Raw genomic sequence first — 24,249 nt, 5'->3', positions numbered from 1 at the left:
ATTGATGGCCCGCTGCAAGTTGAAGAAGATGATGATGAGTTTTGGCCATCGTCAGCTAGGGGTGGCAATCGTGTCGGGTTGGCGGGTCAACCCGACGGGTTGGCGGGTCAGCATACCTCAACCCGAACCCGGCCCGTTTAATAAACAGGTAACCTGACACGACCCGCCAACCCATTTAATAAATGGGTTGGGTCGGGTAAACAGGTTCTCAGGTTCACGGGTCAGGTTGGCGGGTCGGGTTGGCAGGTTGACGGGTCGGGTTGGCGGGTTGGCATACGGGTTGGCAGGTTGACCCGCCCGCCTAACCTGTTTATTAAACGGGTCAACCGGGTTGGCAGGTTGGCATACCCCCAACCCGAACCCGACCCATTTAATAAACTGGTTAGGCAGGTCGACCCGTTTATTAAACGGGTTGGCTTAAGCCCAACCCGAACCCGCCTAAGAGGCGGGTTGGCGGGTCATGTCAGGTTTTGCCACCCTTATCGTCAGCTACCCAACTGGTCTATAACCACTGATGGGTAGTGGGCGATCAAGTCCTCATGGACGATGGACCTACTGGCGGTCATCTATGGTGGTTGCAAGATCTGAAAGCCAATGGTGGGTTTTGGCTCACCATCAGGTTTTGGTACCTTTGTTTCACACATGGCTAGTGAGGATTCTGGCATGTCTCGGCTAGCTGTGCATCGATGGCGGATCCATGACCATGATCGGGCCCAAGGGCTTAATTACAAAGGGTTAGGACCATGATAGATTTGATGACTTTCTTTAGGATTTCTTCAAACACCTTCATTCTGGCCATGTTTGTGTCGCCCATGGACACACCCAAGCTTGTGATGCTTTTCTAACTTGCTTTTGTAGACTCCATCGTGCCTGCAACTCCATGAAATCCTTGAACGTGTTGTCTCATTGTTAAATATGGTGAACCGCAGTATTGGCTTGAAGTTGCATCATATTGATGCCGCTTAGGTACACTAGTGTTGTTGAAAAACTGATCGAGAGATAATGTAGCGTATTAGTCAGCAAACATCATCAGAGAGCGATAATCCATATTCTGATCAAAGTTTAACCCCAAGCTCGAATCCTTTAATTAATCTTGAATCTGACAGATTTGCTTTTCACGAATCGTCTAATCGAACAAACTGAGGTGAATCGTCTCTTTTATCCTGCTAGAATCATTCCTCGAGCTTCACAAAACATGATGACCGAATAGAGCAACAAAAGCTTTCATATCAATTTGATGCAATGATCAGGAATATCGTTCTTGAACTCCGTAAAATCGATACCCTAACTAAAACCTCAATTTCTATGAAAGCAAGATTTAATGAAAAATAACAAAAAAATAAAGAAAAAATAATATAAAAAGCAATAATAATTCATTCATTAAGCTATATTCATCTGCTCTCTACAATGAATATATAGTAAAACCAAAGAGATCCTAGAAACCCTAATCCTACTGTGGATCTAATATAGATTCAAAATATAACCCGAATCCAATATTCAATTAAATAATTAAAATAAACTCAAATAACCAAAATAGATCCGAATGAACCCTAAAGACCGGATGGTGTCTCATTCAGGGACTTAAATCATTGTTGCATTCAAGCTTAAGAAGTGCCGTGTTCAAGTAATCATAAACCAGATTGAATTGCCGAAGCACTTGCGTTCAGAAAATGGCTCCTCTAGATCATCAAAGGTGGTTAATTGACTCGATAATCTAATACAGCCCATGCATAAGTTGTGTGCAACACTAAGAAGGTGCCTTGTCATCAAACATTTAATTAAAACAATAAAATGCTTTATTACATTATTGTACAATCATCCCAAACATGAGATAAATTGTGAAAATGATGTCAATAAGACTCAGTAGGACTGTAGGACTAAAAAGAATTGATCTTATACTTGTTAGAGTATATGATCTGTTCTACTTTTCATGACTCCAAACATTGATTTGGAAGACAGTTAATGATGCTAGTAAAGTTGAACTAACTTTGTTTACGGACAGGAAATTTACTAACCAACTTTGTAATCATATGAGAGATGCCTGGTATCCTCTTAGGCCTCACCTTGCTCCTAGAGATATCTTCCTTCATGATTTCACTTGTCACAGACCTACTAGGAGTGAAGGTTACTCCCCTGGACCTCATCTTGTACATGGAGTCATCATCTTCTGCAATCTCACTTGTCTTACCAACCTCCATGAATTCTTTCTTGCGCATCTTCTCGGGGACTCCTGGCGACCTCTTACCCTTCCTGTGATCATCTCTGCCTATGCTCTGCCCAGCTGGTTGCTGTCCATTACCCTCTCTAGTCATCACTGATTCACTGATGGTCAGGTCCTTGCCTTTGGTTGTTAATGAATTTGTCTTAGACATATTCTCCCTTTCTGTCAGAAGCATCACCTTTATGTCATCGCGTAGTTCCGCCGGGTTTTGGCTAATGACCATGGCAGCTTTTACATGATCTAGGAAGAGAATTTGCACCACTGTCCTCAAGGGTAACTGGTCGTTCTGTACTGCATGCACGCATGCATCTATAGACAATTTTCTACAATCCAACTTTTGACACAACTGCTTTTTTTGTGTCTTGGAAAGATCAGGGTGCCCCTGCAACTCAAACATGATGTTTACATTAGGCAACTAATTTTACAAGAGGTTGGTCAAAGCAAGTAGACATGAATGACATGCAGGCCTAGACTCTTAATCAGTCTTCAACAACATTGTATGCCATATATTGTTGATTGTAAATATTCTCTTTTTTCAGGCAAAACAGTTTCATCCATGAATACTTGAGATTTGTTGGCTACTTGGTTTTCGTGCATATTTCACTTTTATTTATAGTATACGAAGTATTCACAAACTACATTTTGAATATGAAAGTTACTGCGAATCATTTCCTTATAGATAACCATAGAGCCTCAGAAAAAAAAGAAAAGGAAATTTCTGAGAATTTACCTTCTGCAATTAAAAAAAATACCAAAATTGTAGAAAATTTAACAACCAATCCAGGAACTGGATTAATTTGTGTCATCACAGACTGCCCAATATCACCTAAAAGAGATTGGTTAGATGCAAAACTTTAAATGTAAGCTGCTACAGTTAATTGGGGAGTGCCATAAAAAACTGACAGAGCAAAGCTATGTCACAAGGACACTCCATTTTGCCCTCCGTACCTGTGTCAACACACGTGTCACCATGTCGACACCTGGATACATCATTTTACCCTCGCACATACAGGTTTGTATTCAGTTTATAATTATATTCTCAGTTTATAACTTTATATTTTCACTATATAATATATATTTTAGATATAGCATATATATTTAGATTATATTCTGTTTATTTTGAATTTATGTTATATTTATATGATATTTAATATATAAACCCGTTTTCCCGTACTGGTATTTTTTAAAATTGCCACGTCGTACGGAGCCCGTACCCGTGTGACATTAAGCTTTACAAGCTGTCATTCCTTGGCACAGATCACTCTGTAATGAACTCTCTCTATTTGTATGCAATAAACCAAGAAAATTTTACTTCCAACGTACCATAACTTGCCAAGATGCACCATGAGACTGAACCCACACATTATACGCAGTACATTTTAAGCATGGAATAGGGGCCCCCCTCATTGAACTCAATCAAGCAATGGTTTTATACAATATGCAACTATTTGATTGAGGTTTACCTTAAGATAAGCGTCGATAACCCTGTAGAGATTGTCGTGATCTGGCCGGGCGTCCTCCGGCAATGTCTCAGCTAAGTCAGTGAGCATGGACACTGGAAGATTGGGATCTGTTGCTACTTCAAGTAGATAAGAATCGATTAGCTTCCCTACTTTCATCAAAGATTGATGTGATATCTCGTTTTCCAGTTGCTGTGTGCTGGATTCCAGCCTTGAATGTCGTTGATACTCTATTAAGAAGTGATCTAACATTGTCTTAACCATGGTTATGTCATGAAAAGCACTAGAATTTGAAGAAGATCCTCTAAGCCTAAGAAGGTCCACGAGCTTGGCTTCCTCCAGCTGCCTCCCTGCTCGTCTCGTGATCTCTGGTACGACCCAGTCCGAAACACTGAGTTGACTCGCGAGTCTCAATAGCCTTAACAAGAACCCAGTGGATATGGACCCTTTCGGGATCGGGATCTGACCCACAATAAACTCCAATGCTTCCAGCTTGTGCTTCACAACACTCTCTGAGCTTTCAGTGGTTACTTCATCAGGCAAGTGCTGGTATGCATAAACATGCAATGCTTCGCCTACCAGTGCCTGTGGGATCGAAGACCGGACCGCCAATAGGACCCTCTTAAAGAGTTGGAGATCCAGATCTGCCACATCCTCGGTCCACCAGTCTCTAGGTGTCTGCCTACCGATCTTCTCGGCGAAACCGGGCCTAGTGTAAGTGTAAGACCATGTCACATTGGACAATTCAGTCTTGATTTTTCTCGTGATTGCGTCGATGCACTGGCTGGTTATGTTGAGGTTTTCGGACCATGTTGGCAGTGTCATGGTGGATTGGAGTGTGAGAATTGGATCTTTCCAAGCTTGGAGGATGAATGATCCAAAGAAGTGCTCCAACTTGCTAATGAAATTCCCCTCCTCTACTGCTTCACTCATTTCTAGGAAATGTGAGGCACAAAGTCCCTTGACAATGTCATGTGCACTAAGGTTGATTGCAATGCCATAACAGAACTTGAGACACAACTCAAATGCCTCCTCACCTCCAGGAATCTCATGGAGATCAATGGTTTGATTGTATGAGCTGGTTGAATCACAGAGCTGCTGTAAGAGTCCGCACTTGGGGAGCAATGGAAACTGCATCATAGACATGAGCTCATTTATTTATTTATTTTTAATTTAAATATTTTATTTTTGTGGACTCGAGGGCTGTAAAAGGGTTGGCTATATGGATGCTGATGCTTTGAATCCAGATTGGATGTGGCAAATATCATATTCAACTAATTGGACGTTGGCTATAAACAGATTTAAATATCGATTCAGATTCAGATGGTGGAAAGCTCATACCAGATCAGCTTTTTCACATGTAAACATATTCAGATATCCGTCAAATTTGGATATTTGTCAGATTCGGTAGCAAAAAATCCAAACCACATCTGCATCAGCATCGGCTTATAATCGGATATGGTTTTGGCTAAACAAATGCAGCTAAATGGAATAGAATTCGGTCAGATATCAGATAAAATCCAATTCATGGTAATCCCTAGTTGACTACCGCAATAAGTTGGGCCACTGATCCAACTGCAGGATTTTATATATATTCAATGGCTATGAAGGTATCAGTTTTTTTTTGGCTCATAAAAATATATTTTTTCATTGAAAAATATGATCTAAGGAATGATTCCCACTAAATTAAGCATGCTAAACACATCTAACAGTTTAGATCTATCGTAAAATACTTAAAAACTATGGGGCAGAATGTGACAACTAGAAATGAGGCCTAATGTTCAGTTTTCTCTCTCTCTCTCTCTCTCTCTCTCTCTCTCTCTCTCTCTCTCTCTCTCTCTCTCATATATATATATATATATATATATATATAAGAGAGAGAGAGAGAGAGAGAGAGAGAGAGAGATGCCTAACCAACAAAAAAACCAGGTAAGTCTAGGTCCATTCTTATCTTGCTGGTGTGGGGGTTTAGGCTATACCATTTGACATCCCTAGCTCCTATGGGCAACTGAAAACGGTTCATATAGTGGGTTAGAGATCCATTATGATTAAGTGGATTTTATTTGAAACTCTAGCAATTACTTTGATAATCTTACATCTTAAATTTAGCATGGCCCATGCTTTTGTTTTTGTTGCCCCATACTTTCATATTGACAATAAACCACCCACTTAGAAATCCTGATAATCTAGGAAGTTGCATTATACTTCTCAATGCAATTTCCTAGCTTATCCTGATTTTGGGTTAAGTGGGTATACCGAAACAACCCCTAAGGGTGGAAAATTTGTGATAATGGAAACAGTAATTGGCATCATTACTCAGCGAATCACAAAAGCTTCATCACCAGCAATGGTTAATTTCTTTCAAACAAAGATCCAAGGGGTTTGGCGTAGTGGGATGGGGGCTAGACCGTTTGACGGGCAGTGTAGGTTCAAATCCTATGAGCATCTTTTTCCTGCATAAGGGGAAGCTTGGTGACTCCTTGGGGTCGAGAGGGGTAAACCTTCAGAGTTTTACGCCTGACAGGACAACGACTGTAAGTATGGCAGGCTGACAGATAGGTCTCTGCACTGGGAGGTTTCTCGGAGTAAAAATCAAGAAATGCTTTAAAAAAAAAAAATGTAAAGCAAATTTTCAATACCTTGTGCAAAAGATACTTAGTGTTGTTCACCTGTACGGTGAGGTCGCTAGGCACTTCTAATGTAATAATTCTGCATTGTGTAAAACGTATAAAATTAGCTGTCAAGTAAAACAATGAAAATAGATCCTACTGATTCAAAAAAGGAAAATCGATCCTAGCTAGTGAAGGAAAATGATCAAGTGGGTAAATGCCACCTGGTGTTTACATGTTAGGAGCTGTCAGAAGATAGCGAAATGGAGCGGGTCCCACGGATATCCATATTTGGTGCTAGACCATGGACCATTTGGACCATTGGCTTATTAACTCACCCATAACTACTTAGATTTTCATTTTTGGATACGCTTGGCCATAAGCTGAATGATGTCTCATTCTGTGAGCTCCATCAAGTTCATCCAATGCTTCAGTTACAAAGTTCATGAACTTGGTCTTGTTTTACTTGAGTTGAGCCTAATGTAACTGCATGCTTATCTTAAATTGTTTTCGTTTTTATGTCAGTCTGGAACCACCGATTTTCTTTTATATTCCAATAGAAATTCAGCCCCCCTCCAAAATCACTGACTGTACATTGGCTGGCGTCCCATTGATAAAAGCCTTGAGGTCTCTCCTGCTCACCGGAGAGTATACTCAGCTTCAACCTTGCGGCAAGGGATGCCACCCGTGGGTTTTGAACTTGTGGTGTTCCATCAACTTGGTGACATTCACAAGTCGCCCCTACCGCATAGAGGTAAAATGTTATCATGCCTTATTTATGCACCCTTGGTGTAAAACTCCATGGGTACTTTCCCTCCTTTCAGCTTTCCCTTATGCTTTGGCTTATACATGGGCACACCCTCCAGGTTTTAAGCTCAAGATGTCTTTTCATCTATGCCACAAATCGAGCCGCCCTATAACCAGGTATAAGGAGACCATGTGAGCAAGCTCAATGTTGTCAGTATCGGTGCGTATCGGCCAATAAGTATATTATGGGCAGAAAATCGATAAGATACTAACCTGAATTGGTTATTATTTAATAAATATAAAAACATGTTTAAAATTAAAATTTTAATATTGTTTTAATGATTTTAACATATGTTACGTTCTGATTGACACAAAATATTTTGTAAATATTTTTTTAGCCAATTCAGAACGATTCACTTGAAAAACAGTATCCGCCTATATATTCACACCTGAATGGCTGGCCAAACGATTCGATAGCCGATAAGATTTTAGACATTGGGTGAAACACACCAATACATACCTGGTGGCCTCTTTAGTGAAGATGGCATCACCCTTTGTTCCAATTTTCATAAACTTCATTGCTGCCTTCTTGTCAATGTCACCAAAGCACCCCAAAGATAACAATTTCCTCAAATACAAGGCTTGTTCATGCTGAAAACATGTCCATCTTGGATTCTGCCTCTACCCTGTAAGCCCAAATATACAGACTCAGCTGAGCTTGTAATGGTCACAGTTGCAGCATGCTTACTAGGGAATTCTAATCCCTTGTTTGTTAACAGGAAAAAAAAAAGATTGATTTCATTTTTTTTTTTAGCAATGGGGGACAAACTACCTCTTTGATTTGGAGGTCCTGTTACCAGCTGAGAGATGCCATGCGGCCACCGTCACCTTAAGTCAGTGTCCACGATATAAAACTCCATGAGTACTTTCCCTCTGCTCACCGGAGATAGTTTTTCGTTGGTGACCGCTTTGTGGTAGGGATGTACACCCCGAATATCGAACTCGTGATACCCTTCAACTTGAATTCCTTTAAGCCAACCTCTAAAGGGCAAAGCTTGCTTTCAACTGCAAATTCATAAGGCCAGGAGGGATTAAATACAATTTTCCTATGCTTCATACATGCACCCTGAAAATGGACCTCATTACCACTTGAAGGTGTATGGTTAGGGGTGTCAAGGGGGTTGGGTTTGGTTTGGCCTCGCTAGACCCAGACCTGATTTGAGATGCTGGTATCGGGTTCAATCGGATTCACCATAAGAGAAACTATAACTGAATCCTATAAGGATTATATGAACCAGATCCGGACCATACCTAGTAAAATAATATTTTTATCTTTTTTACATTGAAAAATTGCAGTTCTTAGTCCGAACTCAGGTAGGCATACCTAGCTCTATATATTAATCGGACCCTTTGAGTCGGACCCAGATTATAATCGGACCTTCTTATTTATCACCCGACCCTGACTTTTGGTATGGTATGGGTTGGGTCTGGGTCAAACCCAACCCATTGACAAAACCTGTAACAATCAAAACAGCTGCACCACTTAAAAGACACAAGCCAGATGAGACAACCATATTCAAAGTAGTGAAAGAAATGAAAAGGAAGGTCAACCATGGTCACATGGCAGCATTGATATGCTTAAAAAGCAGCCAAGTAACATATTAATGGAGATGAGATGTTTTCCATGGAATAAATAGATACAATGTCCTATAAAGGACCACTCGTGATGAAAGAGGAGATCCACAAGTACCTTGTAAAGTATTCAGTCCAATCACTGAATGCCACGCTTATGCGTGGGAATCATGGCATCTAGACGAGTTCAGATCGGGTGCAATCACATGGCACAAAATTTGTGCATTAAGTACCCGATTGCCATCCATCAGGCCTTGAGCCCCACAAATGACAGGCCTGTCCCCAAGATGGAGGGTGGTCAGGTGCTTAATGCAGAAATAATTGTGCAATCATATATATTGCACCTGATCTTTTCACCATCCAGACGCGGATCTGCTCTCCTCAATATGGTGTTGCTCAATGTTGTCAGTATCGGAATCGGACATGTATTGTTTGGCCAATGATAGAGGTGAATTGCACGATACTGATTTTCAAGTGAATTGTTCTGAATCAGCCAAAATATAATTAAAAAATATTACATGTCAATCAGAATGGGACATATGTTAAATCCATTAAAATAATATTAACATTTTAATTAAAATTTAATTTCAAGATATTTTTTATGTTTATTAAAAAATAGTCGATTCAGGTCAATGTCGTATCGATTTTCTGATGATAAGATAAGTATCGGACGATTCAAGCCGATTCTGACAACACTGGCTTTGCTTTCTTCCTATTGCAAATTGCTAGCATGCACTGCAAGATAAATCATGCATGGATAAACCACATCAATCTGATTTCCCAATGGCCTAACCCTAGAATGAGAGGAGGAAAAATCAGGTCATATTGTGTGTAATATATTCAATTCTCACCTTACATCTCATTTGAAGGAGACGTGCATAGGGCTGACACACATCTTCATCAAATGAGATGTGCCGTTGAGATGGAATATAACTGTTGATTGGTTATATACAATATGACCTGACCTGCCCTTTACACTCTCAGTTGCTTAACATTGAAGCATGACCTTGATTTTGGTGACTAGTTTTTAAGAGGAGATCAGATCAGGTGATATGCCATAAGTACAATTCCTTTGTGTATTGAATCACCAACGTCCATGGCTGGCACTCATCACCACCATTCATTGTGGAGCCTACCATAAAGTGCTGATGTCATCGTTATATAAAGAAAGGTGGTGAGTGCCAAGGGCAGTGGTGATTTCAAAACACAAAAAAAAAAAAAAATTTGTGTTTTGGCAATCAAACACTTGGATCTTGTGGGTTTTGACAAATGTTGGTCAGAGCTGGATCTGAATTTGTTGTAGGAGATACGAGATCCCCGCTTTACAAGTTGAGCATCATTTTCAGTGAGAAGCAATTAACCTCAAAAGGAACAATGGTTCTTCTGTGATCTTGGCTTTAGTAAGCAGTACTAGGTACGAACCTAAACTCTGAGAAAAAAGGCAAGCTTGATGGTGTAGGAACACCACCAAAGCTCAAAAAAGATATAAAAAATATAAAATATACGATTTGTTACACAAATCCACACTTATTTTTAATAAAATAAAAAATAAATAAAAGAGACCATGTGAATTTGAGTCTCACCTTAGCTTAAGTAGCTCTTTCTACAATGATTATGAGCGCAATGAACCAACTACATAGAACTTATGGAGTCAGTTGAAACAAATTAAGATGAGATCTAAGGTTTGGGTCCAAGCTCCATCATATGGGTGCTTTAGGCTTTTTGGTACATTGTGAGCTATAGATTTTAAAGCCATTGACGCCCCCTACTCTTGATTGGAACTGCAAAGGGATCGAAAACGGCCAGAACCTTCCTAGATCAAATCCAAATCTGTATGTGCAGTTTATCTAGATCTGAGTTCAGCTCTGAATATGATCTGGTAATGTAAGATTGAATAGGCATCCGAAATATATATGTCGACAATGGATTAGGTAAAGAAAGACCAAAATATCAAGGTTTTTACATGTAAAATTTTCAAACGGGTTAGATTAGATCTGAATCTGATCATAGTTCCAACATAAAAAGTGACCCAAATCCAAAAACTATCCAAATGAGTAAATCTGAATCCGCTCTGAAATATCCTCGTGGATCTTTCTTTAATGATCCGTATCCAGAAATAAATTGTTGGATTCATGAGATCAGACCAAACCCGATCCTTTGCTCCTCTGATCGTGATAGCAATGATGTTGGCTCTTTATTCATTTATTCACTAGAATAGCAAGGCGAGGAACATATTATGGTTGGCCAATGGCCATTCCAGGGGTTCTATTTCCTTCCTTCTCTATATCATAGATGGCGATATTTTCAAAACCTGATATAGTTATGCAAAAATCACAATATTTTTAAAATATAGCCTATTTTGAGAGTATCGCAATCTTATCATGATATTATTGCATTATTAATACGACAATAACATTTTTATATGTTTATTATTTTAATGCTTTTTTAAATATATATATATATATTTTTCATATATTTTAAAATTTAAAAATACCAATATTTTTCAGAGAAACATAATTTTTTCCCAAATATCGTAAGATTATATCCCTTGTCAGGAAAATCCCAAAACTGAGATTTGTGACTACGGCTAATAGGTGTTTGGCCCTTTTGATTTTATTCTTTTATTCTTTTTTTCTTTTCCTTTTTTTCTTTTTTTTTTTTGGGGGGGGGGGGGGGAGGGGGGCGGCGCTGGCACTAGATGGGTGGTCAAGGTTCAATTCCCATGAGTGTCCTCTGCACAGGCTGCCACCCAATATAGGCCCCGAAGGTAGGGGTCATAGCCTCAGAGTTTTACACCACTACCATGATGACCATAAGTATGGCAGGCTCAAGCGATCAGGTGTTTGTGCCAGATGTCGTTTCTTCGGGTTATAAATAAAAAAAAATAGATACATGAAAATAGCATTTCGATATAAGAGCAATTCTTTGTAGAATGAGATATTGATACTAACATAGTTGCACATTAATTCAACACTAGCTTTTATAAGATCGTATTCAAACACATAGATAAACAATCTCGATGACTGAGAGGATAAGTACCGCACACATTATACTGTATTGCTGACAATTCCCACAAAACTTTTCAATTGAAGGAAAAGAACAAATAAAGCACTGCAAGCCTCCCTTTTTCCCTTGAAAAATCTTCCCAAGGCATGTTTGGACATGACAGGAGAAATGACAAGTTCATAAACTGCTAACAACTATGCAAAGGTTTGAGCATGAAATTCATGAACTTGATCATGTTCCAAATGCTGCACTGCACTGTGCAAAGTACCACAACAACAAAACAAACAAAAAGCCTGCTATAATCCTACATTTGAATTTTCAGTTCTTTCTATAACAAAGCCCTTGATGCCTATGACTGCACTGTGCTACTAATAGACTGTGAATTGCTAGGGAGATCGGCCTGATCGCTGCCATAGGACCTGCTGTTGAATGAAGAAGATCTATGAAGCCGGCATCTAAACGATCCGGCATGCACCGTAGGAGAGCACAGACAATTCATCTTAGCACTTGCATGTTTGTGCAGGGTGCCAACTGCTGCTGATGCTTTTGGTGATATGATGGCCATCAATGAATGTTTAGAAACATCCTCTCCTGAGGTGATCTTTAATGGAGAAATCTGTGAAGTGTGCATCTCTTTTGCCATCCTGCGCCCGTAACAACTCAATCATTTCAATTTTGATTCATAGTTCGCCAGTTACGGAATCGGAAGAACAGTGCTATGCTGTTTTACCATAGTTTCTGTGAAACCTCTTGCATGCAACTGGGCCAAGTTCCTAAGCTCAAGTTTGGTTGCTAGTAGTGGAAACACTGGAGTTCATGAACTCTGTCAAGATTTATGCAAATCCCTAGTACATACTAGATTATGGCCTGGTGCACACTGGGTGTGTGGGTGCCTTTAACTAGTGGACTCCATAGGAGCTTGGGTGTCAATGACCCCACCCAATCAGTTTACCTAGCAGGGGGCCGGGATCATTAAATGACTTGTTTTCGACGAAGGTTCCTTGTCATAAAAAAAAAAGAGGGTTTCTTACACATTCTTCACAACTCATGGCTTCTCAATGTAAATCTTACACCTTACTGGATAGAGGCAACCCCTGGTTTGTCACCCGAGATTGGAAAACCATGGTTTATAACTAAAGGGACAACATTTGCACATGGGGAAAGCTGGATGTACTCTTACATGGGCAGGAGAGACCTCAAGGGTGCGTTTGATTACCTGAGATTAGAGATCCGAGGTATTTGAAGAAGAGGACCTCGGATCTCTAGTCTGACCGTCCCCAATTGGACTTGAAAACCTCGGTTTTGGGGGATTTTGGCCTAAAACAGGGATCTTAAAACCTCTGTTTTGAGATCCTCCATTTATATGGAGGTTGGATCAAGGCGTGTCCCCCACACCTCGATCAACTAAACCTTGGTTCTCCTCATAGATCCGAGCTAATCAAACACACCCCAAGGGTTTTACCTGTTGGAGGCCTTCTAAAGAGACCGGACCTAGGCTTAGCCCAAGTTGGAGATGAGGAGGGCTTTTATTATTAGTCTACTTCATAGGGATACCCCAATTTACTCTCATGTCATGTTCCCTTATATATTACTCTTCATGGAGAATTATATGAGATAGCATGTCCCATGTACCATGTCTTTTTAGCAGTGTCCAATAGGGCAGGTAAACGAGCTTTACTAGACAAACTTCAATGGTTAAAGCTTGGCTCATTCTTGTGGCCAGCCACGCCCAGTTCGAACTCATAATCAGCCTGAGTTAAACGAGCAGACTTTGAGCCAGCTTGTTTATAAAAAAAACACATCATTTTTGAAAAAATAGGATTACAAAATAATGCGTGTAAAATATATCTTACTACCTAATGAGTTTATATGAGTCGAGTCGAATACCTATTGTTCATATTCATGCTTGCCGAGCCTACTGTAGGAGTTTGAACAAACTCTTTACGAGCTTGTTTTCCAGCCCTAGTGTCCATGTGACAAATGTGGGGCTAGTAGGAGGCTTCGTGCTTGTGCAACTTGTGATTCTTCCTCGAGTGCGATCAAGAATCACAGATAGCTAAGAAAGTTCAAGTGTGTAGCATATGCCCCGGGGGCAGGGGTCCTAGCCTCGGAGTTTTATGCAGTCAACATGACGATTGTAGGTATGGCAGGCTGAGCCAGGGTGACCAGGTCTTCGAGCCCGGTGTGGTTTCTTCAGGTTATAAATTCAAAAAAAAAAAAAAAGTCCATTTATCACATGGCAAAGAAAGCGTGAAAAGGTTATAGTGGCAACCAAAAGAAGAAAGCCACCCCCAAGGGGTTAAGAGTAATTGGAATGGGCTTTGGCTGATGCACCACCAGTATGGATTTGATTCCCGCAGGCGCGACCCCCGTTACATAGGCCTTAAAAGGCGAGAATCCTAACCTAGCTAGCCACAGCGTTTTATGCCCCTCGAGGATGGCGACTAAGTCTCCGTATCCCCGGGCTGTGGTTTTCCTATGTAAAACATGGAAAAAACCAAACAGAGAATGAGACATACCTGGGTCTGTTTTTCCCTGATGCTTCAAGGCCGACTCTAAATGGATAGAGATCAAAGGAAGAATCTGTTTATTTGTAACGGGGGAGAGAATAAAGAAGCATGTGCTAAGCTATTTCTGCTGCAAACCGTTGGTTTATTTGTGTGGAGCTAACATCTCCTTAATTTCCCACCTCATGTTCACCCTTTTATCAAGGGATGGATCCATATGGCTGCTGATCCGTTTGAGCATACCCAAATTGAATCCGGTTGGATGTAAATGGTTCTGATTCAGATGGGATGTGGCCAATATCATATTCAACAAATCAGATTCGAATTCACATTTGTATTCGGTGGTTAAAAATCTCATAACAGGTCTATTTTTTTTTCATGTAAATGGATTCAGACATAAATCAAATTCGGATATTTGCAGGATTCGGTAGCAAAAAAATCAAAACCATAAATATGGTATGTTTTTGGCTTACCAATTGCAACTAAACATAATTGAATAAAATTCAATATGATGTCGGATAAAATCTTATTCATCGACAAATAACTTATTTGCTCAAGTTCATAGTGGCAAAAGTTTTAAAATGAGAAAATAATAGAAGAAAAAATATCATGATAAATATACATTTTTTAATTTCCCATGCTTTTGTAGGCAACAATTAATGAATTCAGCAGTAGTCAATAGTAGGGGCATTAAGACTGGAGCTTTTGAGCAATGCTAGAAGGAATGCAAGGAATTCCCTAGCTAAGAATAAAAACAGAATTATTGAAAATTTTATATGGCCTTGCATAATATTTGATTAAATCCATGGATAATCAAATATGATCATGATTATGTTCTTGAAATCTTATTTTAGTATTGCATGCAACTATGACTTATGCAACATCTTATCATGATTTTACTAGTTTTGGTTGCAGAATGAGCTCATCTAAAATTTTATACAAGTTGTGTCAATTTGGACACGAAAAAAAACCTTAGTCTCAAAACTTTGGATATATTGCCTTTCAGGGTAGGTTGAGTCTCTTGAAAATGATGCCTTTAAGAGATAGACGTACTCATGGCGCCAGTATATAAAAATCACCCAAAGACCTAACATAAACTCTAAATCATGCGACACACATGTTTACAGAAAACCCAATATTATCTCTCTGCCGGTTAAGCAATTTGATATACACGGAGGCAGGTGACCCTATTGAGAGACAATGGTTAATAACCATACTCGTTAGTAGCGTTCAAGATAAGATAAGCTACACAAACTTTGGCCTTAGATAATCAGGGTGCCTTATGTTGGTACCGTGTCTCTATGTGAAATTTTACAAAAATTGGAGAAGGAAATGTGGAAGCGCCAAGTAGTATGTTTCACTCATTCTTGTCTTTTTACTTTTTGCTTTATTTTTTGTTGGACTATGATGGTGATCTTCCCTATTGATGTTACACGCCTAGTATGTATCACATAAACTGACCAAGTTTATGATTTTCCTAAATTGTAGACATAATAAGTAACAAGAGATCATGAACTTGGTCCCTGGACCAGTACTAGACCCAGTTATGTTGGTCATGTTTTAAATGATGATTAGAGACTTCATTAGAGTTCAAGAACTTGGTTTAGTATAAAGTTAGTTCAAAATTGATGTAGGAGCAGGCGCGAGTCACTACTGGGTCTATTCAGATCCATTTTCATTATTTGGTTTTTTATAATTATTTAGTTTGGATATTAGTTTAAGATATTATTTTGGATCTTATTTAATATTGGATCTTAGATCCGAAGTAGAATTAGGGCTTCTAGGGTTTTCTCTCTCTTCATTATAAATATTTATTGTAGAGAGACAGACCGGGAGCTAGATGAATGAATTATTCATAATTTTAGTTATTGTTATCTATTTTTGCGTTGTTTTCCATTAATTTTCTGCTTGATTAGTTTGTAGCTGCACTAAGGTGCCGATTCTTGCGGGGTCCATCAGCAATCCTCCTAATCACTACATCAAGAATCAAGGGATGGATTCCACCAACTGAATTCTATGGTTATCATGTAAAGAAAAGCTACCCAAACAAGATCAACATTGTGACTTAACAACTGTGGTCCATCAATATGGACCTTGACTTTGTCTTACATTGGCTTGGATTTATGCCACACGTTGAGTCACATTTACCAGCAATCTTGAATTCCATTGACCTTCAGTATCTGCAAGTATTTTCCTTCACTAACATTCCTCCTGTTCTTTTAGGAGCATGTTCCTGTACTTATGGAAGAAATTGAGATGCTGAAAGGAAGAAATGTGGAGGTTTGTCTCCTTGCTCCCTTAAAAATAACATTTTCTCACTTTTGAAGAATTATTCTTGTTGTTATTAGGTACAACGGGATCACATAGAATGTGGCCGAGTTTCTGAACTCTTATCTTCTCTAGTATTATTAGAATTGATAGATTTCATAAGCTTACTTGTCAAAATGTTGTTCTTAGGATCACATAAAAAATGTGATCAAGTTGATGAAATCTAAGTTTTATAACACTACTAAAAATGATGGATTTTCATAAGCTTCATCCTTTATTTGTCAAAATAAATGTTGGAGTTCTTTAACCTAATTACCATTTCCATGTAAATCGAAATATGCATTGATATTTGGAGTCTGCAGAAACAATCCCATGGCAGCAAGACTTTAAGCACGTTTTTTCCAGTGTTAACCAGTAATCATCCATGCCATCATTTATTTTTCAATTTTTCTTAAGTTTATTGAAGTGCTTCTTTACATTATTCATTTGTTTTCTTTCTCATAGGTTTTCGTTGACAAGGCAATCAGAGTTCATAAATAAAGTTTGCAAGTTCTCGATCGCGTGGTGTGAAGTTCCAAGTGCATAGCATGGTGGATGTCCTCTAACAGTGCTCCTGGAACAGTATTTTATATTTTGTATTACATATAATAATTTAAACTTACTATCTGCAAAAGTATGTGTTTGGCTTGAAACTATATCATTTGGCTGCTGTTGTCTGAATATCAAATAAATAGAGTCTGGAACTTCTATAACCGTGTTTTCTCTGTTCTGCTTGCTAAATATCCTTATGAGATGGGCTGTTTGATTTAGGGTGCATTTGGATTCATGTCAATTCTCAGGAATGAGAATTCACATTTCTTAAAAGGTAGAGTTCTTTTGTTTCGATGCTAGTATGCTGCAAGTTTTTGAAGAAAGAGAATTCTAAAAATTTTAAATTCCCTGTTTAGAGTTCCCACCTCCTTAGGTGGAAACCCTAATTCCCTCCCGTCACACTTCCCTCCTTCCTCTCTCGTTCTCCCTCCCTCCCGATCGACCCTTCTTCTCTGGCTCTCTCTCCTTTCCTCCCTCCTCCTCCTCCTCCTCTCTCTCTCACTCATTCAACCTCTCCCACTCAGGCATTATGATCTCACTGATTAGATTCCCCCTTCACTCAGCCGATCAACCTTCCATCTCAACGATCTTTCAGCCGATCACCTAACTAGGGCACTACCGTCTGCTATTGAGCAAAATCTGGCCATTTCTTGATGAGATCATTCACAATTCTGGTGTAGTTTGATGAATTCCGGCTTAGACGAGGTTTTGAATATCTTCTGTTGTCCCTAGAAGCAATCAGATCATCGTTCTGTCAATCAGACCACAAGATTGATCTAGCTGAATCTGAGCACAAATTCATCATCGCCTAGTTCCAAACTATCTGGTGCATTTCCAGGTTTCCAGTGACTTTTCCAGCCACTTCATTGGCCTGAACTCATCTCCCGCTGCCTGGGAGTCTACTCCAACCATCACATTCAGAATCTGAGTCGATTGTCCAAGACCAACCTTCACTCGTGCCTGAGGCATCCTGCTGCTAGCTGGCCACTTCTCCTCTCTCTCTCTCTCTCTCTCTCTCTCTCTCTCTCTCTCTCGCTAGAGGTAAAAATAGGCAGGATACGGGTCTATCATGCAGGATCCAAATCCAACTCTAAAATGTATGGCATAAAGCCAGATCCAAACATGGATCTGAATGGTATCCAATGAGATCGATTGAAGATGGATCTAAAATAAAAATATCAACATGAATCAATGGAAATGATTAAAAATAAGCTTTTTACATATATAAAGATGTAAATGGATCAGATTTGATTTGAAACCAAACATAGATCCAATAAAAATAAGATTTGGATTTAATTTGAACCCCAAAGTAATCTGATTAAATGATCTGAATCTGATCCAGAATGCACATTTGAATTTTGTGTTTAGGATCCATTCACAGAATATCCAACTTGGATGAAACATTAAATTTGACCCAATCCATTTTCACCCCTACCAATATATATATATATATATATATATATATATATATATATATATATATATATAGAGAGAGAGAGAGAGAGAGAGAGAGAGAGAGAGAGAGAGAGAGTAATGCTACGGTGCTCTAGGAGCACCTACTAGAAATCATAGCTGTAGGTTGCATCTTCTCAGTCAAACCTTATAGATGTACATAACACAGCTTATTTGATAGGAATCATGTTTTTTTGACATCAAAATAAGTTTTTTAAGTCATGAAGTTTTGGTACATTGTGAGCCGTTGATTTTTAAAGATCTTAAAAAACCTATATGTATGCCATAATCACATGATCCAAATTTTGTTTTCCACTAAATAATGATTGTAGATCATATCTATAGGGTCTGATCAACAAAAAAAGTGCTCAAATTTTGAAATTTTGAAGCTTCTATTAGGTGCTCCAGGAGCACCCTATATATATATATATATATATATATATATATATATATATATATATATATATATATATATATATATATATATAATCTGGATTTGCTATTATATATCCTTTCTTTTGACTACTAATTCAAATCTTATTAGATTGGATCAAGTCAAATTTAATAATGTTTAGATCCAAATTAACTGAGTATGATCTGTTTATGATAGTACATCTTTTTCTTTTGGCAACCTTAATCCAAAAGAATAAGAACTATCGCATCAATTCCATGATAAAATAAAAAAAAGGAATATGAATTATCAAAGAAAAGGAATGAGTGTGTTTGAGTTATTCAATGGCTAGAAATCTAGATATTGAGAAATCCCTTTCTTGATAATTCTTTAGATTGAGAATTCACCTTTTCATGAGAATTCTCTTCCAAAGTATCCAAACGCACCCTTAGAATAGGGTAGAATGATAATATTGATCATGGTGATTATGGTGATAAGAATTTAAAAGGTCAGATTTTTTTGAGCTGTGATACATGCCATGTCAATCAGAAGGTTGTGAATGGACTGAATGTGAATTTCATCACCTAATACGCATGAGAAAAATCAAGAGCATTGTAGCATGTTTTCCTTTATTGGATCTCCCTTTGGATACTTTAAAAGCTTTTGATCAGTTCAGTGTGTTTGAAAAGAAACATGGGAATGAGATGTCACTGATCTAAATTTTCACACACCCAGACTCATTCATGTCTCTGTAGTTCATCTTATTTGATTTAGAGTATCATGTTACAGTATAAATAAGTTTCAAACAGTTGAGGAATATGTCTTTGTTGCATCATAGGCTCTGATGACTTGAATACAAACATCTATAAACAACTGAATGATGGTAGATATTAAATTATGGTCAGCAAAGAAAAATGAACCCAGAAAGAGTAAGCATCATGGTTAATGGAAACAGAATGTGTAACTTTTGATTCATGGCAATCATATCAGAATTACCAGGAAAGTCTCATAAAAAACACTTTACAAGATATCACCAAAACAAAAAGAAAGAAAAACTGATTAGCTACATAATCTTTTTGGGCACATGAATACCTTGCTTTCTTGGAGTAAAAGTTGCAAACCAAATCACGCCATTACTGAACCAAACACAATAAATGTCTTTGTATCATAAATTGAACGTCAGCTAATCACCAAATAAGTCATCATCTAATGAATCAGAATTGCATTTCTCATTGGAGGCATCAAGTGATGTCCTTTCACTTCCAACATCTACACTGGCATTCCGATCAGCATTTCCACCAGATGAATATGCCCATGAGGAACCTTTTTTCCCAGGAAATGAATCTTCATAGAGGTCATCATATATACCAGATTTTGGAGCAGTCTTGACCTTGTTCAAAACCTGCTGTAATTTATCAGTGACCCGTTTCCCATCTGCATTCTCTAACTTTGGAGAATTCTGCTCTTGTCCTTTAGGTATCACGGTTATCTGTACAAGAGATTCGTACTTGCCAATGAGACTTCCTTCTTTCACACCAATAGGACCAGGTTCAGTTTCCACATCAGCACCATCTGAAATGCCAACAACCTCCACCAAATCTCCCCCCACCTGATCCTTAAAACCCACCCTTAAACGTTTCCACCTCTTTGCAGCTCTTTCTGTTTGGTGATTATCGTCTGTAGAAGCTGATGAGGAACTGTTTTTGTTCATGCCATAGCAATTGAGGATAGTGTTATGGGCTAACACTGCCTCTTCATCCGAAGGATCCGGAAGAGAGGGAAGAACAATATCCTTGGGCAGTGAAGCGGTAGGAAAAAGAGCAGCAATGTTTTTCCTTAATATATAAATCCTGGTTGAAGCAGCAAATCGAAGTGACTGGCCCACTTCAAGCTCAACTGGATTGTCTTTTGTTAACCGCTCGTTTGCAACAAACGTGCCATGTACGGAACCCAAATCAATCACAAATATGCTGCATTTGACATATGATAAGTAGTTAAATGATCGGAAGGTAGACGGTTAAGATGTCAATGTTGAATGATTCTGACCAGAGTTACCGGAAGCTTCTTAGGTAGGTGGGAAGCTCGCTTCCCGGAAACTCGCTTCGGAAGCGCGATACTCCTCGCTTCTGAAACTTCATGGGAATCTCGATTCCCCCACACTTCTTCTATGCTTCCCACACATGGTCTATGCCTCCTATATGTTTTTCTCATGTTTCTTTTCATGTTTTTCATATATTTTCTCTCACGCTTTCCCTCACTTTCCATATACTTTCTTTAAATTACTAACCATCATTGTTAGATTTTAACCAAAATTTAACTCTTTTACTGAAAAGTCACTAAATATAAGAATGATCAATTTTATTTCAGTTTTTATTTGTTTCTTGTTCCATTCCTATCCAATTACCATATTGCTTCATTTTTTTTAATATTTTGCTTTTAAATTGATACTTCTCTTCCCGCTTCCTATAAATTTTAAAATGCTTCGCTTCTCACTTCTGCTTCCCGCATCATTTCCTGCTTCCGCTTCCTAGTTTGGCAACCTTGATTCTGACTCTGCCAAAATAGTAAAATTCTTCACACAGAATCAAGGGCTCAAGTCCAAAGAAAAGGTAACCAACGTGACTAGGAACAATCCAATCAGTTAAGGATTTTAGTCAAGCTTAACTTGAAAATGCAGAATTCACCCATCACACCGTGAAGTCTAGCATCAAAACTTATTGCTCAATAAGAAGCTAAAACGAGAAACATAACAAAAGCCTTCAGCTATTCACAAAGTAATGTACCAACACTAAATGGGGATTGAAATTGTCACTCTGGAAAAGAAGACAAAGTGTGTTTAAAATTTAGAGTTCAAACCTTCCATTCTTGTGTGGAACAACAGCAGCATGTTGACGCGAAACAGAAGGATGGTCGAGCACGAAATCGCACGTATGATATTGCCTACCGAAAATGTGCCTTTTTCTATCCAGATTAATTCTATCCAAGACTTCGCCATCCTTTAAAACCTCAAGAAAGTAAACGCCTGGTCTGGTCTCAATGGCCCAATCTGGAGGTTGCCAATTCGACTGCCCGCCACCAACAAAAGTTACATGGGCTGCCTGAACGCCCAAGCCCACTGCATCCGATGGCACAACTTTTGCAGGACTATTGAGATGCTGTGGTTTAGTTTGAGCTGACGAAATCTGCGGCGGAATCGCCTGCTGAACCTGTGCAGTGCCGGTAACGGGCTTCGAAGACGAATTAATCATCACAGAGAATGGTTCCAGAGATTGGGCTTTATTAAACCTATCTAAACCAGATCTACCATGCATTTTTTCAAAGTTCAACACTTATATAATTTCCACTTAGGAATTCTGATCTTGGTGTTACCCAAAACAATTCAAGAAGGTGCAGTCTTTACAATGCTTAAAACAGAGCAAAGACCAAGAAGCCAGATTGTCGCATTCCAATCTTAATCCAGAGGAAAAATATCAAAACAGAAGCAGTGGACTAAATCCTGAAACAATCAACCCTTACCGCCATGGAATACCCATAAAAGAGCCATCATCAACCAACTCAGGGGTCAGAGCTACTAATCCATACCAGACTAGCAAGACCAACATCCCCAAAATAGGGTCTCAGTCAAAACCACCAACCAAACCCCAGAAAGCAACAATCCTAAACACAGAAAAGCAATCACAAATGCAAGAAACGAAAATCCTCAGAAAAAGCCAGCCCCACCCAACGCCGGAAACGCATTTCCAGCGATCCACAACACGCAAAAACCACGGATTCTGCCCGAAATCGAGACGAACTCCGATTTGAAAGGCACCAACAACAGCTAAATCAAGAGGCAAAGAGTGGTCGTTTGAGTATTTGGGAATGGTGGTGTCGATCAAAACAGACGAATAGCGTAGAGATGCGAAATTAGATGACTGAGAAACGATCAGAAGAGGCGAAAAACTGTGGATTGGTCTGTCTGAAAGAGCAATTCTTACCTCAAGGTGGAGTGAGGGACACGGGAAGATACCCGACAAATAGACTCTCCCTCTCGCACATCAAAGTGCCTGTTATCATTCGTCACGATACTTTTGTTGATAAACAAACATACATGACAAGGGCATGAAGGCCCGTCGTCCGTATACTAAGAGGTATTTGTATAGCAAGGATCGGACACGATGATACGTCACAGATGCAAAGTAATTTTAATACTTTGTAAAAACTTTGAAATTATATTTTGATTAAAAGTATGTTCTATACTATGTCACGATGAGACAAGCTTTTTAATAAAAAAAATTATGGACGTATCATGTACTTGTATTTTTTATTGAAAAGTAAGTGTTAGTCCAATGTTTTAGTTGCACCTTAATAACAACATAATTGTATGAGTTTTCATTTTGCTCTCAATTTTTTTGAAGAAAATAAATGCATTGTTCTCTTGTGACTACTCGAGTTGCACTCCACCAAAGTGCATTAAGTGGTGTACCAATTTTTTTTTTAAAGTTTTTCGTCAAATGCTTCATGCAATATCTAAGATAATATGTAGGCCATGTGTGACAGACAACATATTTTAAACCTTGATGTTTATCTGAAATAACTGTCAATACTTATTTCTCTCTAAACACGTCGAAGCGTATGAATTTGTAATTTAGATGCTCTAAAAACAATGTCCATTACTCATTGGACTCCTTATCAACAACTGCAAATGCTACAAAAAATATCTCACCACAATGATCAATATTATTGGCCAACAATAATATATTCATGTATCTTCCTTTTAGGAACATGTCATCTACCACAAAAATTGGAGGGCATCCTTTAAAAAACTCATTAATGCTTGAACGAAAAAATAAGAATAGATACTGAAATTGATCTTTGTTGTCGGTCTGAATGTACCTTAATAATTATTGGTTAACCTTTATCAGATGATCCAAATAGGTAGAAAGCATTTTGAAGGACTCTTCGAATGACCCATATAGCACATTCTTAGTTTGTTCTTGTCCACACCATGCTTATTTGTTAGTAACCTCCATACCTTCCTCGTGATTGAAATTATTCATGATTTCTTTTGGAGTTTAGGTTGTTGTGGATGTGTTTGTGAATAACACCTGAAATTCGTTTGGAAGACACTTTCTCTACTATAAGGTTGCTTAGTGATCCACTACAAATATGCTCGCTTTGATACTTTTTCACTTAAAAGAATCTTGCTCTGCGTATCTTTATGCAATGGATATTTCAGGAGCAATCAACTATCATATGCAAGTTCTTTCTCATGCATACGGCACTGACTCTGTTATTGCAGCTCTTTAAGAATTTTGCTTTATAGTATTCCTTATCACATTCAAAAACCTGCAACAGTGTTGGACATTAATAAACCTTTTGCTGA

General features: G+C 38.6%; 2 protein-coding genes across 3 annotated transcripts; both read right to left on the bottom strand.

Moving 5' to 3' along the window:
• Positions 1 to 1,760: 1,760 nt before the first annotated feature.
• LOC149818368 (BTB/POZ domain-containing protein At5g47800-like) lies at positions 1,761 to 8,043 on the bottom strand. Of its 2 annotated transcripts, XM_089984942.1 has the most exons (5): positions 7,870 to 8,043; positions 7,558 to 7,723; positions 6,321 to 6,390; positions 3,685 to 4,812; positions 1,761 to 2,603 (listed from the first exon to the last, which is right to left on the bottom strand). In XM_089984942.1, the coding sequence occupies exons 2-5, from the start codon at positions 7,614 to 7,616 to the stop codon at positions 1,983 to 1,985; spliced, it is 1,878 nt and encodes a 625-aa protein (XP_089841068.1). In that variant the 5' UTR covers positions 7,617 to 7,723; positions 7,870 to 8,043; the 3' UTR covers positions 1,761 to 1,982. The 2 variants fall into 2 exon arrangements, with proteins under 2 accessions (XP_089841068.1, XP_089841069.1); XM_089984943.1 differs by lacking the exon at positions 6,321 to 6,390.
• Positions 8,044 to 19,826: 11,783 nt separating this feature from the next.
• On the bottom strand, positions 19,827 to 22,906 carry LOC149818367 (protein phosphatase 1 regulatory inhibitor subunit PPP1R8 homolog). Its single transcript, XM_089984813.1, has 2 exons — positions 21,741 to 22,906; positions 19,827 to 20,854 (listed from the first exon to the last, which is right to left on the bottom strand). The coding sequence occupies exons 1-2, from the start codon at positions 22,193 to 22,195 to the stop codon at positions 20,068 to 20,070; spliced, it is 1,242 nt and encodes a 413-aa protein (XP_089840939.1). The 5' UTR covers positions 22,196 to 22,906; the 3' UTR covers positions 19,827 to 20,067.
• Between the last annotated feature and the right edge of the window lie 1,343 nt (positions 22,907 to 24,249).

This window comes from Nuphar pumila, chromosome 13, assembly GCF_984573655.1.
Source record: "Nuphar pumila chromosome 13, dmNupPumi1.hap1.1, whole genome shotgun sequence".
Taxonomy (NCBI): Eukaryota; Viridiplantae; Streptophyta; class Magnoliopsida; order Nymphaeales; family Nymphaeaceae; genus Nuphar; species Nuphar pumila.
The sequence above is the reverse complement of the archived record's forward strand: the minus strand, read 5'-3'. Positions and strand labels throughout refer to the sequence as shown.